Source organism: Balaenoptera musculus, chromosome 13 (assembly GCF_009873245.2).
Source record: "Balaenoptera musculus isolate JJ_BM4_2016_0621 chromosome 13, mBalMus1.pri.v3, whole genome shotgun sequence".
In the NCBI taxonomy this organism is placed as follows: Eukaryota; Metazoa; Chordata; class Mammalia; order Artiodactyla; family Balaenopteridae; genus Balaenoptera; species Balaenoptera musculus.
Window position 1 is genome coordinate 86058462 of NC_045797.1, and position 16850 is coordinate 86075311.

Here is a 16850-nt window from a genome sequence, read left to right on the forward strand (position 1 = left end):
GATGCCCAAAAGAACTTTTATGAACCAGAAACTGATGGCTTATGTAATGGGGGTTTACCTGTTTCTTGATAAAGCAATTACTTATAAAACTTGTCCAGTGCTTCTCGGAACCTTCATCAACTACCTTCCTGGGATTTGGATTATAGAATCATCACTCTTTCCTGGATTTATTTTGATAAATCTTATTTTCCAAGTTCATTATTTATTTTGTGATGTTTGGATTTATTGATGTAGAATTGTATGTAATATTCTCTTTATTTGTGTCCTTTGTAACCTGTGGTTCTTTCCTCTTTTGTATTACTGACTTCATTTTCTTTTTCTCCACTTGAATGATCTACCTAGAAGCATATCTGTTTAAGTACGTTTTCAAAAACCAATCTCTTTTTCAAAATAAATGTTATTTTGTCATTTTATTATTTATTAATTACAACATTTATATTAGTTAATTCTCCCTTTCTTTTTTTTCCCTATGAGCAGAATGATTAGAATATTTCATGTTTTCCTGGTTGATGTTGTTAGTGCTGAAGACTCTGGCTTTTTAAATGAATAAAGTCGTGCTATTCATTCATTCAAGGACCTCTTTCAAGTGTCTTTCCAGGCTCAGCTTCTTTCCTCCACACCCACTGGGTAGGTTACTACAGGCAAGTTTATGCAATCTAAACATGCACCCAAGCTGGGTCCATCAGATTCTCTGTCCTAGGAATTTGAAATTGGAGCTCAAAAATATGACAGAGATTTTTTTTCTCTTTATGAATGAAGACATTGTATCTTCAATCTTCGACTCCCAGTTAACATTGACCGAGACCAGATCCTGCAGTGTCACTAATTTCACAGTCTCCTGGTAGGGAGGAGGGTGAGTGAAAATGGAGAGGAAAATTTAAATTAAGATCGGATATGATTGGGGGTGGGGTGGGGTCATGGAAAAAACGTCAAGAAAGGCTCACGGGAGGATGCAGTCCTGTCCTAACGAACAAAAAGGACTTTGTTCTTTCCCTATTTTCTTATGTTCCACACAGGTGACAACATCTCTGCTCCCTAAATGTCCAAAAGTCAAATTGCTCATAGAGAATAAAAATGATCCTGTTCTCAAAGAGCTAAAAAATCTTAATCTCAGAATTATTCCTTGCCTGTTAACCATACTTCAACCACATATCTGTAATAGTTCATGTCTATCAAAAAGAGTTTTTCTTTCAGAATTAAACTTAATCCCACGCTAAATGCACATAATTAATAATTGATTAAATCGTAACTACATGCTTTCCGTTCATCTAATGTTTTCCATCTTTGTTTCAATTCTAACTTTTGGGTCTGCTGGACAATCATTTTCAAAGATACCAGTCAATGAGTAAAAACAAAATAAAACATCCAAATAATCTTGTCAATGCTGCTTTACTACACAAAGGCAGCAATACATCCGACGCCGGCTGCTGGCGGATAAGGCGCTTCCAGGCCATCACGCTGCTGTCTCATTGGAGCTGCGTGCACGACTTTAATTTGGCATTTGTAAGGCAACTTAGAGGTGCCAGTCTGGGGACACTTCTCAGTTTGAGAGTCAGCAAAAGGAGGGGTTAATTCCAAAAGGGGAAAGCGTGTGCAAAGCAGGGTGAAAACGCTCCAGCGGCTCCCAGGCCTGGAGTCCGGGCGCGGGCGGGGAGGGCGCTCGGGGCGCAGGGCTGGGGTCGCGAGCGGCCGCGTCTGCGGGGCCCGCAAGGCGAGCCCAGATGAGGAGTCGGCGGTACCCGAGAGCGAGCAAGAGCCGGTGAGCGTGGTGGCACAGGGGAGACACACACACAGGGGAGATACACACACACACACACACACACACACACACACAAGCACCGAGGAATTATTCAAACGGGGCCTGGCGCCCCCTGCCCGCTCCCCATCGATCGCAGCGCGGGTCCCCATCGGCGGCAGCCTGCGGCCCGGCCCCTGCGGGCGTCCCCTCCCGGCGGCCGCCGGCTCCCGGCGCGACCTCGCGGCGAGACGGAGGCCGAGGCCGGGGAGGGCGCCCCATCCAGGGCCCCGCCCGCTTCCCGCCGCCGCCGCCGCCGCTTCGCTTTCGCTTTTCCCCGCGGCGCCGCCCGCCGAGTCCCGGGTTTCGCTTTCGACGCGCGGGGAGGGACCGGGAGCGCCCATGGTCTTCGGCCGCCGCCCGCCCGCCCCACTGCTGCTCGCGCGCTTCTCGGGGCTGCGGCGCGGGGCCTGCGTTCGGGCCATGGCGCCGCCGCGCTGCTTCGCGCTGGAGCTGCCCGGCTGCACCCTGGCTCACTTCGCAGTGGGCGACGAGGCCCCGGACGCGCGCCCCGACCCCGGCGTGGCCGCGCTCCTGGGCCCCCCGGGCCGCAGCTACTCTCTGAGCGTGCCGGAGGCCGGGGGCGCGGGCTGCGCGGCCCGGGTGCGCGCGGCCCGGCTGCACCAGCGCTTGCTGCACCAGCTGCGGCGCGGCCCCTTCCGGCGGTGCCAGCTGCGCCGGCTGCTGTGCTACCGCCCGGGCGGCGGGGCGGCGGGCCTGCAGCACGGCTTCCTGCTCCGCGACCCCCGCGACAGCCCCGACACCCGGAGCGCGCTGCTGGCGCTGCTGGACGCCTGCCCGGGGGCCCCGCGCCCGAGCCTGGCCGAGTTCTCCGGCGACCCGCTCTGCCGGCTGTGGCAGCTCCCGTGGGAACGGCGGGACGGCCAGGGGTGGCGGCAGCTGGGCCGCGAGCGCGTCGTGCCCGTGCCGGAGCCCGCGCTGCACCCGGTGGTGCCGGACCTGCCCAGCTCCGGGGTCTTCCCCCACCGGGAGGCCGCCCGCGCCGTTCTGGAGGCGGTAAGAGTTGGGTCCCTTGCCAGCGCTCAGGGTGGATCCCCCAGGCCAGGGAAGCGGACACCACCGTGCGCTCTCCGCGGGGCTGGCCTGTGCAGACCTCCCTTTGTCGGGGAGTTGCTTTACTCCCGTCCGCAAATCTGGTGGTGAAGGTGGCCGGTGGGCCAGCCTCTGTTTAGACACCGTGGCTCTTTCCAGATTCTTGCTCGCCAGGGACCCCCAACCCCATGGGGGAAACTGGCATCCCAACAGGAGCGGCGCGGCTCCCGCGCTGGCGGTGCCCAAGGAGGCGGGGAGGTGGCGCTGGGTACGGGGAAAGCAATGCCTTCTTGAAAGTGATGACCCTCTTCTGGGAGGTCGGGGTGTAGAGCAAGGGCATGAGCTTGGGGTTTAAGAAACTTAGATTAAGCGGTGCCTGCTTCCTTACTGGCTGCCACCCAGACACTCGGCTACTCCGTGTTGCTTGGTGCCTTTTCATCTGTAAAATACCTGCCTTGCAGTGTTAGGACAGGAAAACATCTGACACACAAGAGGTGCTCGGTGCGGGACAGCGAAGATTCTGCCTGAGCGCAGCCTGGGCAGGTCCCTAGGCTGGACTATGGGTCTTAGATACCTTGTATGAGCCTTGGGATAGCATCTCCGAGTGGTTAAGATTGCAAGACCTGGGTTTGAATCCAAACTCTGGAATTTATTACCTGTGTCACTTGCAGTAAGTTTATTAAACATTCTTCTTTGCCTTGGTTTCCCTGATCCGTAGATGGGGTTAATAACAGTAACACACAGGGTTATCTTCAACAGTGGCCAGATTAGTACTGTGAAAGCACTTAGACTATTGCCTTGCTCAGAGTAAGCACGTTAGAAGAAGATACGTGTCTGGGCCTCTCTGCAGAGGTGCTGTGAGTTCACATGAGGTCAGGCACAGTTCAAAACCTGGAATCCCCCGGAGACCCTGCCCTACCAGCATGGTGATTGCAGTTCCTGCCCCTCTTCTGAGCCCCCAAGAGCTCAGGAAAGGACAGGATGCTGATTGCTTTCTTTGGAGCCTACAGCGTGGCTGATTTCCCACATTTGTGACACACAGGGCCCATGGTTCCACTGTCGCTACGTGACACTGCTCTGCAGTTATGCATCTTTTCTGTCCTTCCTCCTCTGGGGGAAGCTGGTCCATGAGAGTTGCAGGCTGGGTGATGTCGACAGTTACGACCTTTTTGAGCCTCAGCTATGCAGTACGAAATAAAGCAATCCAGCCCTTTCTCAGGTTCAAGATACTTCACATTTTGGCCTTGTGCCAAACATGCTTATGCCTCATTAGCATTGGGCAGTCTTCTTCTCAGCAATTAGATAGAGCTTCTGCCGAGGCCCCGTTGCTTTGCTGCTGATGCACGGACATTGTTTTACAGTGTACATCCTTCATTCCTGAAGCCCGGGCTGTTCTGGACCTGGTTGACCAGTGCCCAGAGCAGGTCCAGAAGGGCAAGTTCCCCGTTATTGTCATTGAAGGCCTGGATGCCACAGGTAAGAGAATATTACCTTCCAGGTACAGGCAGTGGGTTGTAGGAATAGACAATTCTTGACACACAAAACTTTATACAGGGTTCAATTCATAAGCCTCCTGTGAGCCTCTGTCGTGTGCCAGGCACGGAGCAAGGCTGGCCTGGGACACAAAGATGGATAACTTCCGTTATCCATCCCCATAAAGTGGGGGGAGCCTCAGGTGCTCCGGTGAACATGGGAGGGCAACAGCCTCGGTGTGGGAGATGAGGGGCAGTCACGGTCCGGGAGACCTTGGAAGGATGGATCCTGGACTGAGCTTTCAGTAGGACAGGAGTTGGTTGGGTGAGGAAGGTGGGAGAGAGCCTCCAGACAGAAGAAACGGCAGGGTGGATTTGGGGGCTCGAACCGGCCTGGTGTGTCCAGGAACTGCAGGCAGTGCAGAGGCCCCTGTGGAAACAAAGTGTGGACGAACTAGGGAGTGGAGGGCAGAAGCCTTTGGAGCTGCCAAATAGGCGTCAGAGTACAGAGGGCGTGCCCACACTTAGTCCAACACACGACAGCAGGAAAAGGGTGGCTCCAAGGGCCACAGGGAATACCCAAGGACAGCGTGGATCTGGGAGAACCCCAGGGTCACGTGGTTCCCTGTGAGTCTCCTTCCTGTGTCAGGTGAGGCGTGATGGGAGGAGGGAATTCCTGGAAGCTGATAGCAGAGTTTATCATTAGTTTGTAAACGAGGTGACCATTTGTTTTTTTCTTTCAAGCATTCTCACACCAAACAGGAATCCTGAATTCCCAAGGGTTGGCAACTTTTTGTAAAGAATTGTACTATTTAATCAACTCTTTCTGGTTACAGGTGGAAAGAAAGTCTTTGCTTGGACATTAATGTTAACTTTTGGGAGTGATACGGTGGCCGTGGTTAAGATGTGCTGCATTTTGTATCCGACCTGCAGGTAAAACCACTGTGACCCAGTCAGTTTCAGATTCACTCAAGGCTGTTCTCTTGAAGTCACCACCCTCTTGCATCAGCCAGTGGAGGAAAGTCTTTGATGATGAACCAACTATCATTAGAAGAGCTTTTTACTCTTTGGGCAATTATATCGTGGCTTCTGAAATAGCTAAAGAATCTACCAAATCGCCTGTGATTGTAGACAGGTGGGTATAAAGATGTGTTGAATTCGGCATTTTCTTCCTAACATATGAGTAGTGTGTATGTGTGTGTGTGTGTACATATACATGCAAGTACACCATAGTGTTTAAGACAAAGTGTATTATGATAATAATAGGAATAATGTCTATGATTTATTAATCACTTACACCATTGGCTGGCATTTTGCTAAAGACATTATACATACTATACTAACATCTGGAACAACTACTACACGGATACTAAAATTACTGATGAGAAACACAGGTCTTAGAAAAGTTAGATAACTTGCCAAAGTGACAGAGCTAGAAATAGCATATGGGGGATATTAACAAAAGTCTCTGCTTCACAAATCAAGCTTTCAGTGGTTCATTTGTTTATTGGCTTATTCAACAAACACGTATTGGGCATCTACCATTTGCCAAAGACAGTTCTCAATTTAGAGGGTTCGGTGGTGAATGAGCTAGGCAGTGCCCTGCTTTCATGGAGCAAACATTCTGTTGAAGGAGAGGGTAATAATCAAGCATATAGATGCATAAGGTAATATCAGAGAGTGATAAATACTGTAAAGAGGAGAGATCAAGGTTGTGTGGTGGAGGATGGCTAACCCCCCACTAGATGTGATTTAGGAAGGCCTGCGTGAGGGGGTACCATTGGTCTGAGCTCTGAATGACCAAAGAGAGACACACCTGAAAATCCTGGAGTAAAAGCTTTGTGGGAGAGGGGTCAGCAAGAGCAAAGTGTAGAGACGGGAAGATGCGAACACATTCCAGGGCTAGAAACAGGCCATCGTGAGGAAAACATGTGGACGAGGGGCTGCTTTCTGGATGGATAAAAAGGCAGAGACAGGTCAGCAGGGTCTATGGCTGTGATAAAGAGTGTGGATTTTATTCTGAGTGCAGAGGGGGGCCTTTGGGAGGTTTCAGATAATGGAGTGACAGAAGCTGAGTTATATTTTGAAATTTCACATATAAGAAATAGCTTAAAAGTGCTACAAAAATGGACAAAGGGAACGGCAAGCAAGTCCTACTAGGAATGGAAATTCAAACGACGATGAGAGCCCGTTTTACTCTCATCAGGTTAGTGAGAACTCATTAGAAAAGTCTGAAAGCCCAGAGTTGGAGATGATGTAGATTGATAGAAACTCACGTGGTGCTGGTGGGAGTGGGCACCTGTAGGGTGACTTGAGGAGCAATTTGAGAAGATTGCTTCCACTTCCCGAAGAAATACAGAGTTTGTTTCAGCTTTGTTCATAATGTTGAAAAACTTGAAAAACCAAAGGCATCAGCAGAAGAAAGGGTAAAGTAATACTGGCATATATTTATAACATGGAGCACCAAACAGCCATATGCTCTTGTAGGATGCATCAATGTGCCTGAGTTACAAAACTATAATTTCAAAGGAAAGAAATCAACTTGCAGAAAGATGTTCAGTAGAACACATGCAAAATAATACAGAACATAATACCAAAAAAGGGATGGAAAGATGTTGAACACCAAATTTAGGAGAGTGCTGTCCCCTGGGAAAGAGAGAGAAATGCAGTTGGTGGGGAGTTCTAAAGGGCTTCAGTTGCAGCTGGATTCGTCCTTGACGTTACTCCAGTGTACGCCTTGTTCTTGCTGCAGTTTTACTTATTTGTGGAAAGATGAGGAGTTGCATTGAAGTCTGACAAGTGTTCAGGGAAGAGCACTCATTATAAATGGAAATCTCGAGGAATTTTAAAAAGTGAACACGTTCAAGTACCACCTGCACCCAGATAGTGACTTAGAACCTTACTCCACCCTGTAAATCCTTCCCTCCCAGTCACGACCCATCCTTCCGCCAGTGGGAACCACGACCCTGACTCCATCACCATAGATTAGTTCTGTTTGTTCCTGAACTGTCTATACAGGCAGGTAGACATTGACTGCTATTTGCATCTGCCTTCCTTCATGCCACCTGTGAGAATCGTCCCTGTTGCCGTGACCATTCTTTTACACAACTTTGGTGCCCATGTGTGTTACCAAACCAGGTTCGACGTTCCCCAAGCCAAACACTGAGATTCTTGTTTGCAGCAGAGAAAGGGTTCATTCACAAGGCCGCCAAGCAAGGAGACGGCAGAATACATCTCAAATCTGCCTTCCCCAAAGCAAGGGGCTTGATATTTATGGGATGAAGAAGCAGAGTGGTCTGAGGTGTGGGAAGCCTGGGGAAAGGTGACTGGAACTAAGAAAAAGTGTGTGGCGGTGGGGAAGATGAAAACCGTAAAAATTAGTTAGAAGGCCTTTGCTGTCATCTAAGCTGTAATGCCAGTGGGTACTCTTAACTTTGGGGATGGCAAGATAGTGATTTCAAAGTTGGCAAGTTACAAGGAATCCTAGACAAGGGTAAGACATTGCTTTCCTTTGTGGGACTTCTTCACCTGTGGGATGTTTTCACCCTATTGTTAAAGTCCCTGGATTTACCATATTTATATATATATATATTTGTTAGTCTCTCTTTATTTCAAGGAGATAGACTAGGCTTTTCCTAATAAAGTGTGACTTCATAAGGCACATTATTTCCTAAGATGTCCAAAAATCCTGGGGCAGTACTGGCTTCTGCATGTAGGTAGACACTTACTCTCTGCATCCCGTTTCCTAATCTGTTCAATGATGATATTCTTTATCCCTTCCCTGCTGACCAGAATTTGAAAAAGAATAGATACATGTATATGTATAACTGAATCACCATGCTGTACACCTGAAACTAACACAACGTTGTTAATCAACTATACTCCAATACAGAATAAAAATTAAAAGACTTGTGATGAATATCCAGTGAGTTGATGCAGGTGGACGTGCTTTGAAAACAGCAAATTGCTATAAAAATATAAGGCATTATTATATAAGTGATGTATAATGTGTCAACAAATTGCATTTGATTTGAACTAATGTGGTTTCCCTGATGGCAGGAATGGAGAATACTAAATAATGAGTCTGAAATTGATGGCCAGAGGGTATGATTATTTAAAATGAGCAACAGTGTTGTCAGTGAGAGAACTCTGGCTTTGCAAAACAGGGCTCCCATTCTTCCCCGATTTTTCTTCTTTATGTCTGTGAATTGTCTGCAATTTTGTTTCTTTAAAGAGATAATGCTAGATCACCTTGTCAGATGAGAAGAAAAGAGCAGTTATTTGTTGTCTGGGTGGGTTTTGTTCATGTTTAAAGATTTTAAGGAAATCCATTTTAGACAACACCATCATCTGGCTGAAAAAAGAAGGGAGACGGAGTAATTTTTGATTGTGACTGCGGTTAAGGTTGGCAACTTAATCACCCTCATTACCTTTAAAAATCTTCTTGCTGATGGTTTTTCTACAATAAAGAAGGCTTTTTACATTTAGATGATATCAGCCTCTGTATTCACAGCTAAGTATTTAATTCAGTGAACACGGAGCATGTGTAAAATGCAACGCAAATTGTAGTTTTGTTGCCAAGAAGAAGAAAACCTGGACCTGCTTGGGTTTATTCAGCTTGGGAGACAAGATGTATCTGGTGGAGATGGTGAAAGTACAAGTTTGTAAATGATTAAAAGTCTGGTAGGTGATACATAGGAATGGCCCCAGGCAGAATTCAAGGCGCTAGCAGCTACACTGGCCACGCTTTTGGAGGTGGAAAAGGGCTTTGAAGAATGAATGATATTAGAATTGATCAACCCCCAAATTAATTCTTTACCTTTGTTCTTTTCAGTATTCTCTGTATTGTATCATCATAATTTGAAATGATGCAGCTTTAGTGTCCAATAAGAATTAAATATTGCCTTATAATGACAGTGTGATACATTTCTTTTTTGAATTTTATTTTATTTATTTTTTTATACAGCAGGTTCTTATTAGTTGTCCATTTTATACATATTAGTGTATATATGTCAATCCCAATCTCCCAATTCAAGTGTGATACATTTTTAAAAAGCACTTGACTATTTTTGTAAAAACTATGGGAGGAAAACAAAGCTTTCATGATTTTCATTTTCCAGAAGAGGAATTTGAGACTTACCAATGTACACAAAGCAAGTAGGTGGCAGAGAGTAAAACAATACACAGCTTGGATAACACTCTGCATTTATTTTGTAGATAAAGGACCAGTATGTCCTTTTCACTGTGAAAAGCAGTTCAAATCTAAAGTGATTAAGAACTTAGGATTTTAAAACAGTACAGGCAGTAAATTGAAAATACAGACAAGGGTGGGGCCATGGGTGCCTCTCGACATTGGGATGTTTATAATTGTTTCATAAATGTTTTTGTAGGTGATAGTCCTTTGATACTGGATTTGGAGTTTTGCATTTCGTCACTTAAAATTGGAATATGACACGAACAGGGCAAGAGTATAATAAACTATGCCAATCAATAAAATAATTCTAATTCATTCATTCCTACATCCAAAAAACATAATTAGTTGCATACCTATTGTGTGCCAGATGCTGGTTTCAGATTTTGGAATCCAGAGATGAGTAAAAAATGAATTATCTAATGGAGGAGATGAAAGAGAGAAACTTGTACACAACTGGCTCTAATTTACAATAAGTCCTTCAGTAGAGCTGAGTATGAAGGGCATTGACAGCCCAGAGGAGGAAACAGTGAATTCTGCTGGGGGCTTCCTCTGCGTGGCGTGCAGAAGGAAGAGGAGGCACTTCGCTGCCTGAGACCCTCACTCCAGCTGGAAGAAAAGTGTGAGGACAGACCCCCATGAAAGAGCGTGCCTGGGTCCACATTGTGAAGGTGTTTGTGTCTTAGATGGAGGCTGAATGTTTTCTGGCAGGTGGTAGAAAGCCATTGGGCTTTTTGAAAGAGTGGGCTGATTTGATTTTCTTTGATGGTTGTGATATTCTTTTCCTCTCCTCAAAGCATTTTTTTTAAGATCAGCCGGTCAAGAGTGACCGCCTTCACTCAGGGAGGACATTCACAGAGTTTCAGAGATTTTATCTGGGTTTATTTCTCTTCCTGATCCATGCAGATGCAATTAGATGACTGGAGAGCTGGGAAAGACAAAGGCCTCCTATCCAGGGTTCCTAGAATGTGGATTTCATCAGCAAGTCCAATTTTTTAATTTTTTATTTATTTATTTTTAAAATTGAAGTCGATTTACAATGTTGTGTTAATGTTTGCTGTACAGCAAAGTGATGCAGTTATACACATTTATATTTACATTCTTTTTTTATATTCTTTTCCATTATGGTTTACCACAGGATACTGAATATAGTTCCCTGTGCTATACAGTAGGATCTTGTTGTTTATCCACCCTATATATAATAGTTTGCATCTGCTAATCCCAAACTCCCACTCCATCCCTCCCCCACTCCGCCCCCTTGGCAACCACCAGTCAGTTCTCTGTGTCTGTGAGTCTGTTTCTGTTTTGTAGATAGGTTCATTTGTGTCATATTTTAGATTCCACATATAAGTGATATCGTATGGTATTTGTCTTTCTCTTTCTGAGTTACTTCGCTTAGTATGATAATCTCTAGTTGCATCCATGTTGCTGCAAATGGCATTATTTCATTCTTTTTTATGGCTGAGTAGTATTCCATTGTATATATGTACCACATCTTCTTTATCCATTCCTCTGTTGTTGGACATTTAGGTTGTTTCCATGTCTTGTCAGCAAGTTCAGTTTTAAAACATGTAGGAACTGAATGGGCCTGCAGATTTTTGTTTGGCCAAGATACAGCATTAAATACCAGTGGACTACCGAACAAATCTACCATCCCATGCCAACCTGCCATCACAAAAGAAAGCATCCTGCAGGGCCAAGGCAACAGAGTAGTCTCACAATACATGCAGTTTTAACTGAGTAAATGGAGCTCTGGGTGGTGTGCACTAGATTCTTATTGTGGTTGTTGATTTTAACTTATTTTTCCATTTTATAAATACTTTAAAAAATAAGATTTAGTTTTACCTCTTTAATGTGTACGGTACTAGGACAAGTTCAGCAGAGCCATCCCTGGTTTCAACGTCCCCAGCAGCTGGTTTTCAGGTGCTCCCTTGACTTCCTCTGCGGACGGGGAACTCACTACCCCTTTCCTTCTCAGGTACTGGCACAGCACGGCCACCTACACCATAGCCACCGAGGTAAGTGGGGGCCTCCAGCACCTGCCCCCTGCCCATCACCCTATATACCAGTGGCCCAGGGACCTGCTCAAACCCGACCTGGTCCTGCTGCTTACCGTGAGTCCCGAGGAGAGGATGCAGAGGATCGAGGGCCGGGGCATGGAGAGGACCAAGGAGGAGGCTGAACTGGAGGCCAACAGCATATTTCGTCAAAAGTAGGTGTCCCGATGCCATGTGAGGGGGAGGGGTCCCTGGCTGTGGCGACGATCCAGAAACAGCACTGACTCTGGTCCAGAGCAGGACATGACACGGTTCCCATTTTCCAACCTGAGAGGCAGTGTGCTCCAAGTTAGATTCACTCCTTTCAGTGGGATTGTTCCATGGGGCCACTGCGTGGTGGTTTTGTAGCCACAGGATATCTGACTGGGGATCAGACCTCCTTCCTAGTCTTTCTAGCCCTGACTGTGCCAGCACCGGCGTGAACCTGAGTGAGACAATACACCTTTCTGGGTCATCGTAACAGAATGGTCACGAGCACCGTCTGATGGCCTCGCAGTGACTTTTACCTGTTAGGGGCTCACTGTGTGTCAGGCATTTTACTTCTGATGCTCTGCAACCCTTGCTAGGACAATGTTAGCTGTACTTCACAGTTTATAAAACTGAGGCTCAAAGGATTAAGTGATTTGTCTACACCTTGCATATCTACTGAGTAGTAGAATTGGGATTAAACTCAAGACCTTTCTGATTTTAAGGCAGTGCTTTCATTTTCATTAGAAAGCTGTGAACACAATAGCAGGAGTGTCTGGACCATCTTACTGCTTCTCAGGCTGACTAAATCACTTCTGTAGGACTGGTTTGAAAAGCCAAAACAGAATTGTTTATATAAATAAACAATGATAGCACTGTTATCCTAACTTAATGCTGTTATAAATAATTAACCACTCAGCTGTGTGCAGAGAAACCATGTCAAAGAATTGACTGGTTGGTATTAATTCAGTTAAACTTCACGACAAACTTGCAAGGAAGGCATTATTTCCGTCCTCACTTCACAGATGAGGAAACGGAGGCACAGATGGGAAAGAAATGTGGCATGTTCTCCTAGCTGGTAGGTGGTGAGGCAGAGCTATGGCCCCAGACCATTGTCGACTAAAAAAATATTCACAGCCTAAAAGTTGAGAGTTCTGTTTCATTTGGTGGGAAGTTTTAGGACTTCAGGCCCAGGAGGCAGCATCTCAAGTAACCCTGAGAGAACTGCTCGGAGGAGGTGACAGGAGAGCTAGGACACATAAGAGTTTTGCAACAAAGGACAGGTAGTCTGAACGTCAAAAGATTATTGTTAATTAAAGAAAACCAGATAAGTCAAGTTAAGGAAATTAGCATTTTTCTGTGTATGGGAAGATGCAAGGGTCTGGGCTCACCGAAATCATTCCTTTGAAACGCACCTCAGCTATCTGGGGCCAGTGTCCTGTGTTTTCACATCCTGAGTTTCCTCAGGGCTCACCTTAGGGAGTGGCTGCAGTCTGATGGCTGCTAGATGGCAGGGATTCTTTGTTTCCCTCCTGAGTTCCCTCAGGGCTCACCAGCTCACCCACTGGAGGTGGCTGCAATCGCCGGAGACTGTGACATCCTTTGTTTACTGATAATGGCAGGAAATATTCCATTTCTCACCATCTACTCTGAGCACTTTTTTAAAAAAAATAATTATTACTGGAGTATAGTTGATTTACAATGTTGTGTTAGTTTCTGCTGTACAGCAAACTGAATCAGTTGTACATATACATATATCCACTCTTTTTTAGATTCTGTTCCCATATAGGTCATTACAGAGCACTGAGTAGAGTTCCCTGTGCTATACAGTAGGCTCTTATTAATGATCTGTTTTATATATGGTAGTGTATATATGTCAATCCCAATCTCCCAGTTTATCCCTCCCACCCCTTACCCACTGGTAACTCTTAAGTTTCTTTTCTATATCTGTGAGTCTATTTCTGTTTTGTAAGTAGGTTCATTTGTACCACTTTTTTTAGATTCCACATAGAAGCGATATCATATGGTATTTGTCTCTCTCTGTCTGACTTACTGCACTCAGTGTAACAATCTCTAGGTCCATCCATGTCGCCGCAAATGGCATTGTTTCGTTCTTTTATATGGCTGAGTCCGGGTGCTTGTTTTAACCACAAAGCTCTAGAGCTTTGGTCATATAATCTGAAACCGTGCGCCGCAGATTGGGATTTGAACCCAAGAGGCCGGGACGCGAATCCAGCCAAAACCCACAGTCTTCCAACTGAGATCACACACCTGGTCTCAGGAGTTAATGAAGCTCAGGTTCTTGATGTCTCATCGCAGAAAGAATTCAGTGAGAGACAAAGTGATGGGTAAGAAGTGGATTTATTTAGAGAGATACACATTCCACAGTCAAACTGTGGGCCATCTCAGAAGGTGAGAAAGGCACCAGGATATGGAGTTGTCAGTTTTTATAGGGCTGGGTAATTTCATAGGCTAATGAGTGGGAGGATTATTCCACCTATTTCAGGAGGGGGCGGGGATTTCCAGGAACTGGGCCACCACCCACTTTTTGATCCTTATGGTAGACTTTGGAGCTGTCATGGCGCCTGTGGGTGTGTCATTTAGCTTGCTGATTTGTCACAGTGAGCATATACTGAGGTCTAGTGGAAGTTGACTTGTCTGCCATCTTGACCCCATTTGGTTCTACTCAGTTTATGTCATGTCCTCGGGCTATGTCACTCTTTCAGAGGCTGTGCCCTGCCCAATTCCCTCCTGTTTCAAATCAGCCCCAGCTATTCTGTACACACCAAGGCTAGCTAACACTGCAAAGAGAGATAGAATTCTAGTGCAATTGTAGAAGACTCCTAAGTGAAAACAATGTATATGCCAAGGACCTCTGGCTTGTGTGAAATCCTTCAGGGCGCAGACTCTTGAGAAATTTGCCATTGGGCAACTTAGTTAATCTCTTTGAGCCTTTGCTCCTTTCTCTGCAAGATGGGGGTGGGTGACATTGATTCTCCTCCTGAAGTTACTCTGAATATGAAATGAGAAGACCATGCAGGACGCTAATGCTTGGCAGATAAAAGGTTTTGAGTAAATGCAAGCTATTAAACATTATTACTAATTTCTCATTTGTTAAACTAAATGTATCGAATGTCTCCTGTATGCAAAGCGAGTTGCCTGGGGGGCGGAAGTGCGATAAACCAGATGGGGACCTGGCTTCAAGCTGTCTGTATTATGGTAGGAAAATAACATTTGCGTAAAGAGCCGTGTTAGCAAATGGGCCAACTCTTTTCATTCTGCCTGTCTCCAGGGTAGAAGTGTCCTACCAGCGGATGGAGAACCCTGGCTGCCACGTGGTTGATGCCAGCCCTTCAAGAGAAAAGGTCCTCCAGATGGTGTTAAGCGAGATCCAAAATAATTGCAATTAATTGTAGTTCCTCTGGGCCAGGAGACACATTTTACTAGATTTGATGTTGTTTGATACATCTAAGCCCACGACTGGTTATGCAGTTTTCCCAGATTTCAGCTGCATGAGCTTTTCGTGTGGCAGAAGGTGGGACATTTCGATTTTACCTAAACCACTGTTCTCACTTCTGCCCGATGGACCCATCGGGACTGAGACGGGGCACATTCCAGTGAGAGACGGTGATCGCTTTCTGCCAAGTATAACAAACGTTTTCTTGGAACAGATTTTTAACTACACCCCTACCAAATCCTTCCAAGGTGTGTCTCCCCTAGAAAGCATGAGGTGGACAGAAGCAACCAGGAAGACCTTCCAGATCAACAGAAGCTCCTCCAGCCTCTCCCACGCCTGCACTGCAGGCTCCCGGGTGAGATCTTGAGGATGTGCTCGGAGCTGGTTTCCTCCCAGTCCAGCCACACTCCGTCTTTGTGAGCTCAGCCCCGATTCTTAGAGCCAACCACTCCCGAAGAACGTGTCCGTGTGTCCCGGCTGTCGGAAGACCCTCCCACAGACCCATCTTGTGGGTGGGGGACACTGACCAAGAAGGCGTCTGACTTGTGTCTGAGGCTTACAGCCCCTGAGAGGCCAACCCAAGATGCTCTGTATACAAACACACCAACAGTCCTTGGATTCTGTTCTGCTTATTTACTTTCCTCTTCTTTCCTCTGAAAACATGGCTTTGGATAGAATGAGTGTTTTACACTGAAGTAGATGCATTAAAGTTAGCGAATCCAGCAACGTACTTATACTGCTGTTTACGTCTTGTTTGTCCTCGGTGTAGGGGCTGTGCTTTACTAATCAGAATTGAAGCCAAGAAGCTGGACGCAATGCTTGTTGTGTGTTTTCATCAGACAGGTTTAATTTATCTTACTGAGGAAGCACAGTGGATCCTGGAATGGGATTTCTCAGTGAATTATCTTGCACTTGAATGTCTTATGATTACACATGAAATCAGCATTGAGATCTGTTTGGCTAGAAAAAAAAAGCTGAGAAAAGAGGAAACTTAATAGTTATGGGGCCTTGGATGAGTCATTTAACATCATGTAATTTGATCTAAAAAGTGATGGCGATTCTTCATTTGTCTTAAGGAGTTGACTGAACCAGGTGATTACTTAAAATTCCTTCCAGTTCTAAGATAGATTGAATCTGTGAATTTAGGGAAATGTCTCAAGAAGACATTTCCCCAAAATAATTAAATTTATGGCATTAACAGGTTTATTACATGGACTCTTAAATTATAATAAAGTTTATATTAACTCTATCATATTATTTTTCAAAACAACTATAGGTAGTTTATACATAATGTATGTACATATGTAATTTCAGTTGAAAATATTTTTTAAAGCTGATAAATTGCATTTGGGTTCTTTAAGATGTGATATCTAATTATGCTATTGGTGTTATTCACTTTAAACATTTTGAAAAGTTTATGCTGGCAGCTTAGAAACACAAACGTTTAATGCTTTCTTTATGTCTCTTGCCAATGAATAAACTTGCTGTGATTTTCTAACCTATGCTGTTGTCACAGTGTGTGTTGGTTTTCCTGAAGGGGCTCCCCAATGAGGCTTTTGTACAGGAGGGGATTTGGGGTTAAAGAAGTGAAAAGGTGTGAATTTGTGGTCAAAGTGCTTTCAGAGGAAGAGGAGGGCATTTTTGTTTTGTTTTCAATGTCATTTCAAGAAAGTGCAGTTCCTTCCTCACTGCAGGTATTAAAGGGATTTTCTTCCCTAATCCAATAAATAATTCTTCGTACACTTGCTTCTATACACTGTAATAGGGATAAGATTACTGAGTATGAGAACAGATAGCGCCTCCTACCCAGAAACCGACGACAAGGCATCATTTGCTTGGCTTTGTTTCATTACCAGGT

General features: G+C 45.5%; 1 protein-coding gene across 3 annotated transcripts; it reads left to right on the forward strand.

The window, feature by feature from the left end:
• The first annotated feature begins 1783 nt into the window (after positions 1-1783).
• Positions 1784-16488, forward strand: CMPK2 (cytidine/uridine monophosphate kinase 2). 3 transcript variants are annotated; one of them, XM_036874013.1, is made up of 5 exons: positions 1784-2812; positions 4210-4324; positions 5254-5455; positions 11490-11723; positions 14828-16488. In XM_036874013.1, the coding sequence occupies exons 1-5, from the start codon at positions 2138-2140 to the stop codon at positions 14943-14945; spliced, it is 1344 nt and encodes a 447-aa protein (XP_036729908.1). In that variant the 5' UTR covers positions 1784-2137; the 3' UTR covers positions 14946-16488. The 3 variants fall into 3 exon arrangements, with proteins under 3 accessions (XP_036729908.1, XP_036729911.1, XP_036729909.1); XM_036874016.1 differs by having other exon boundaries at positions 11490-11529; XM_036874014.1 differs by lacking the exon at positions 11490-11723.
• Positions 16489-16850: the final 362 nt, after the last annotated feature.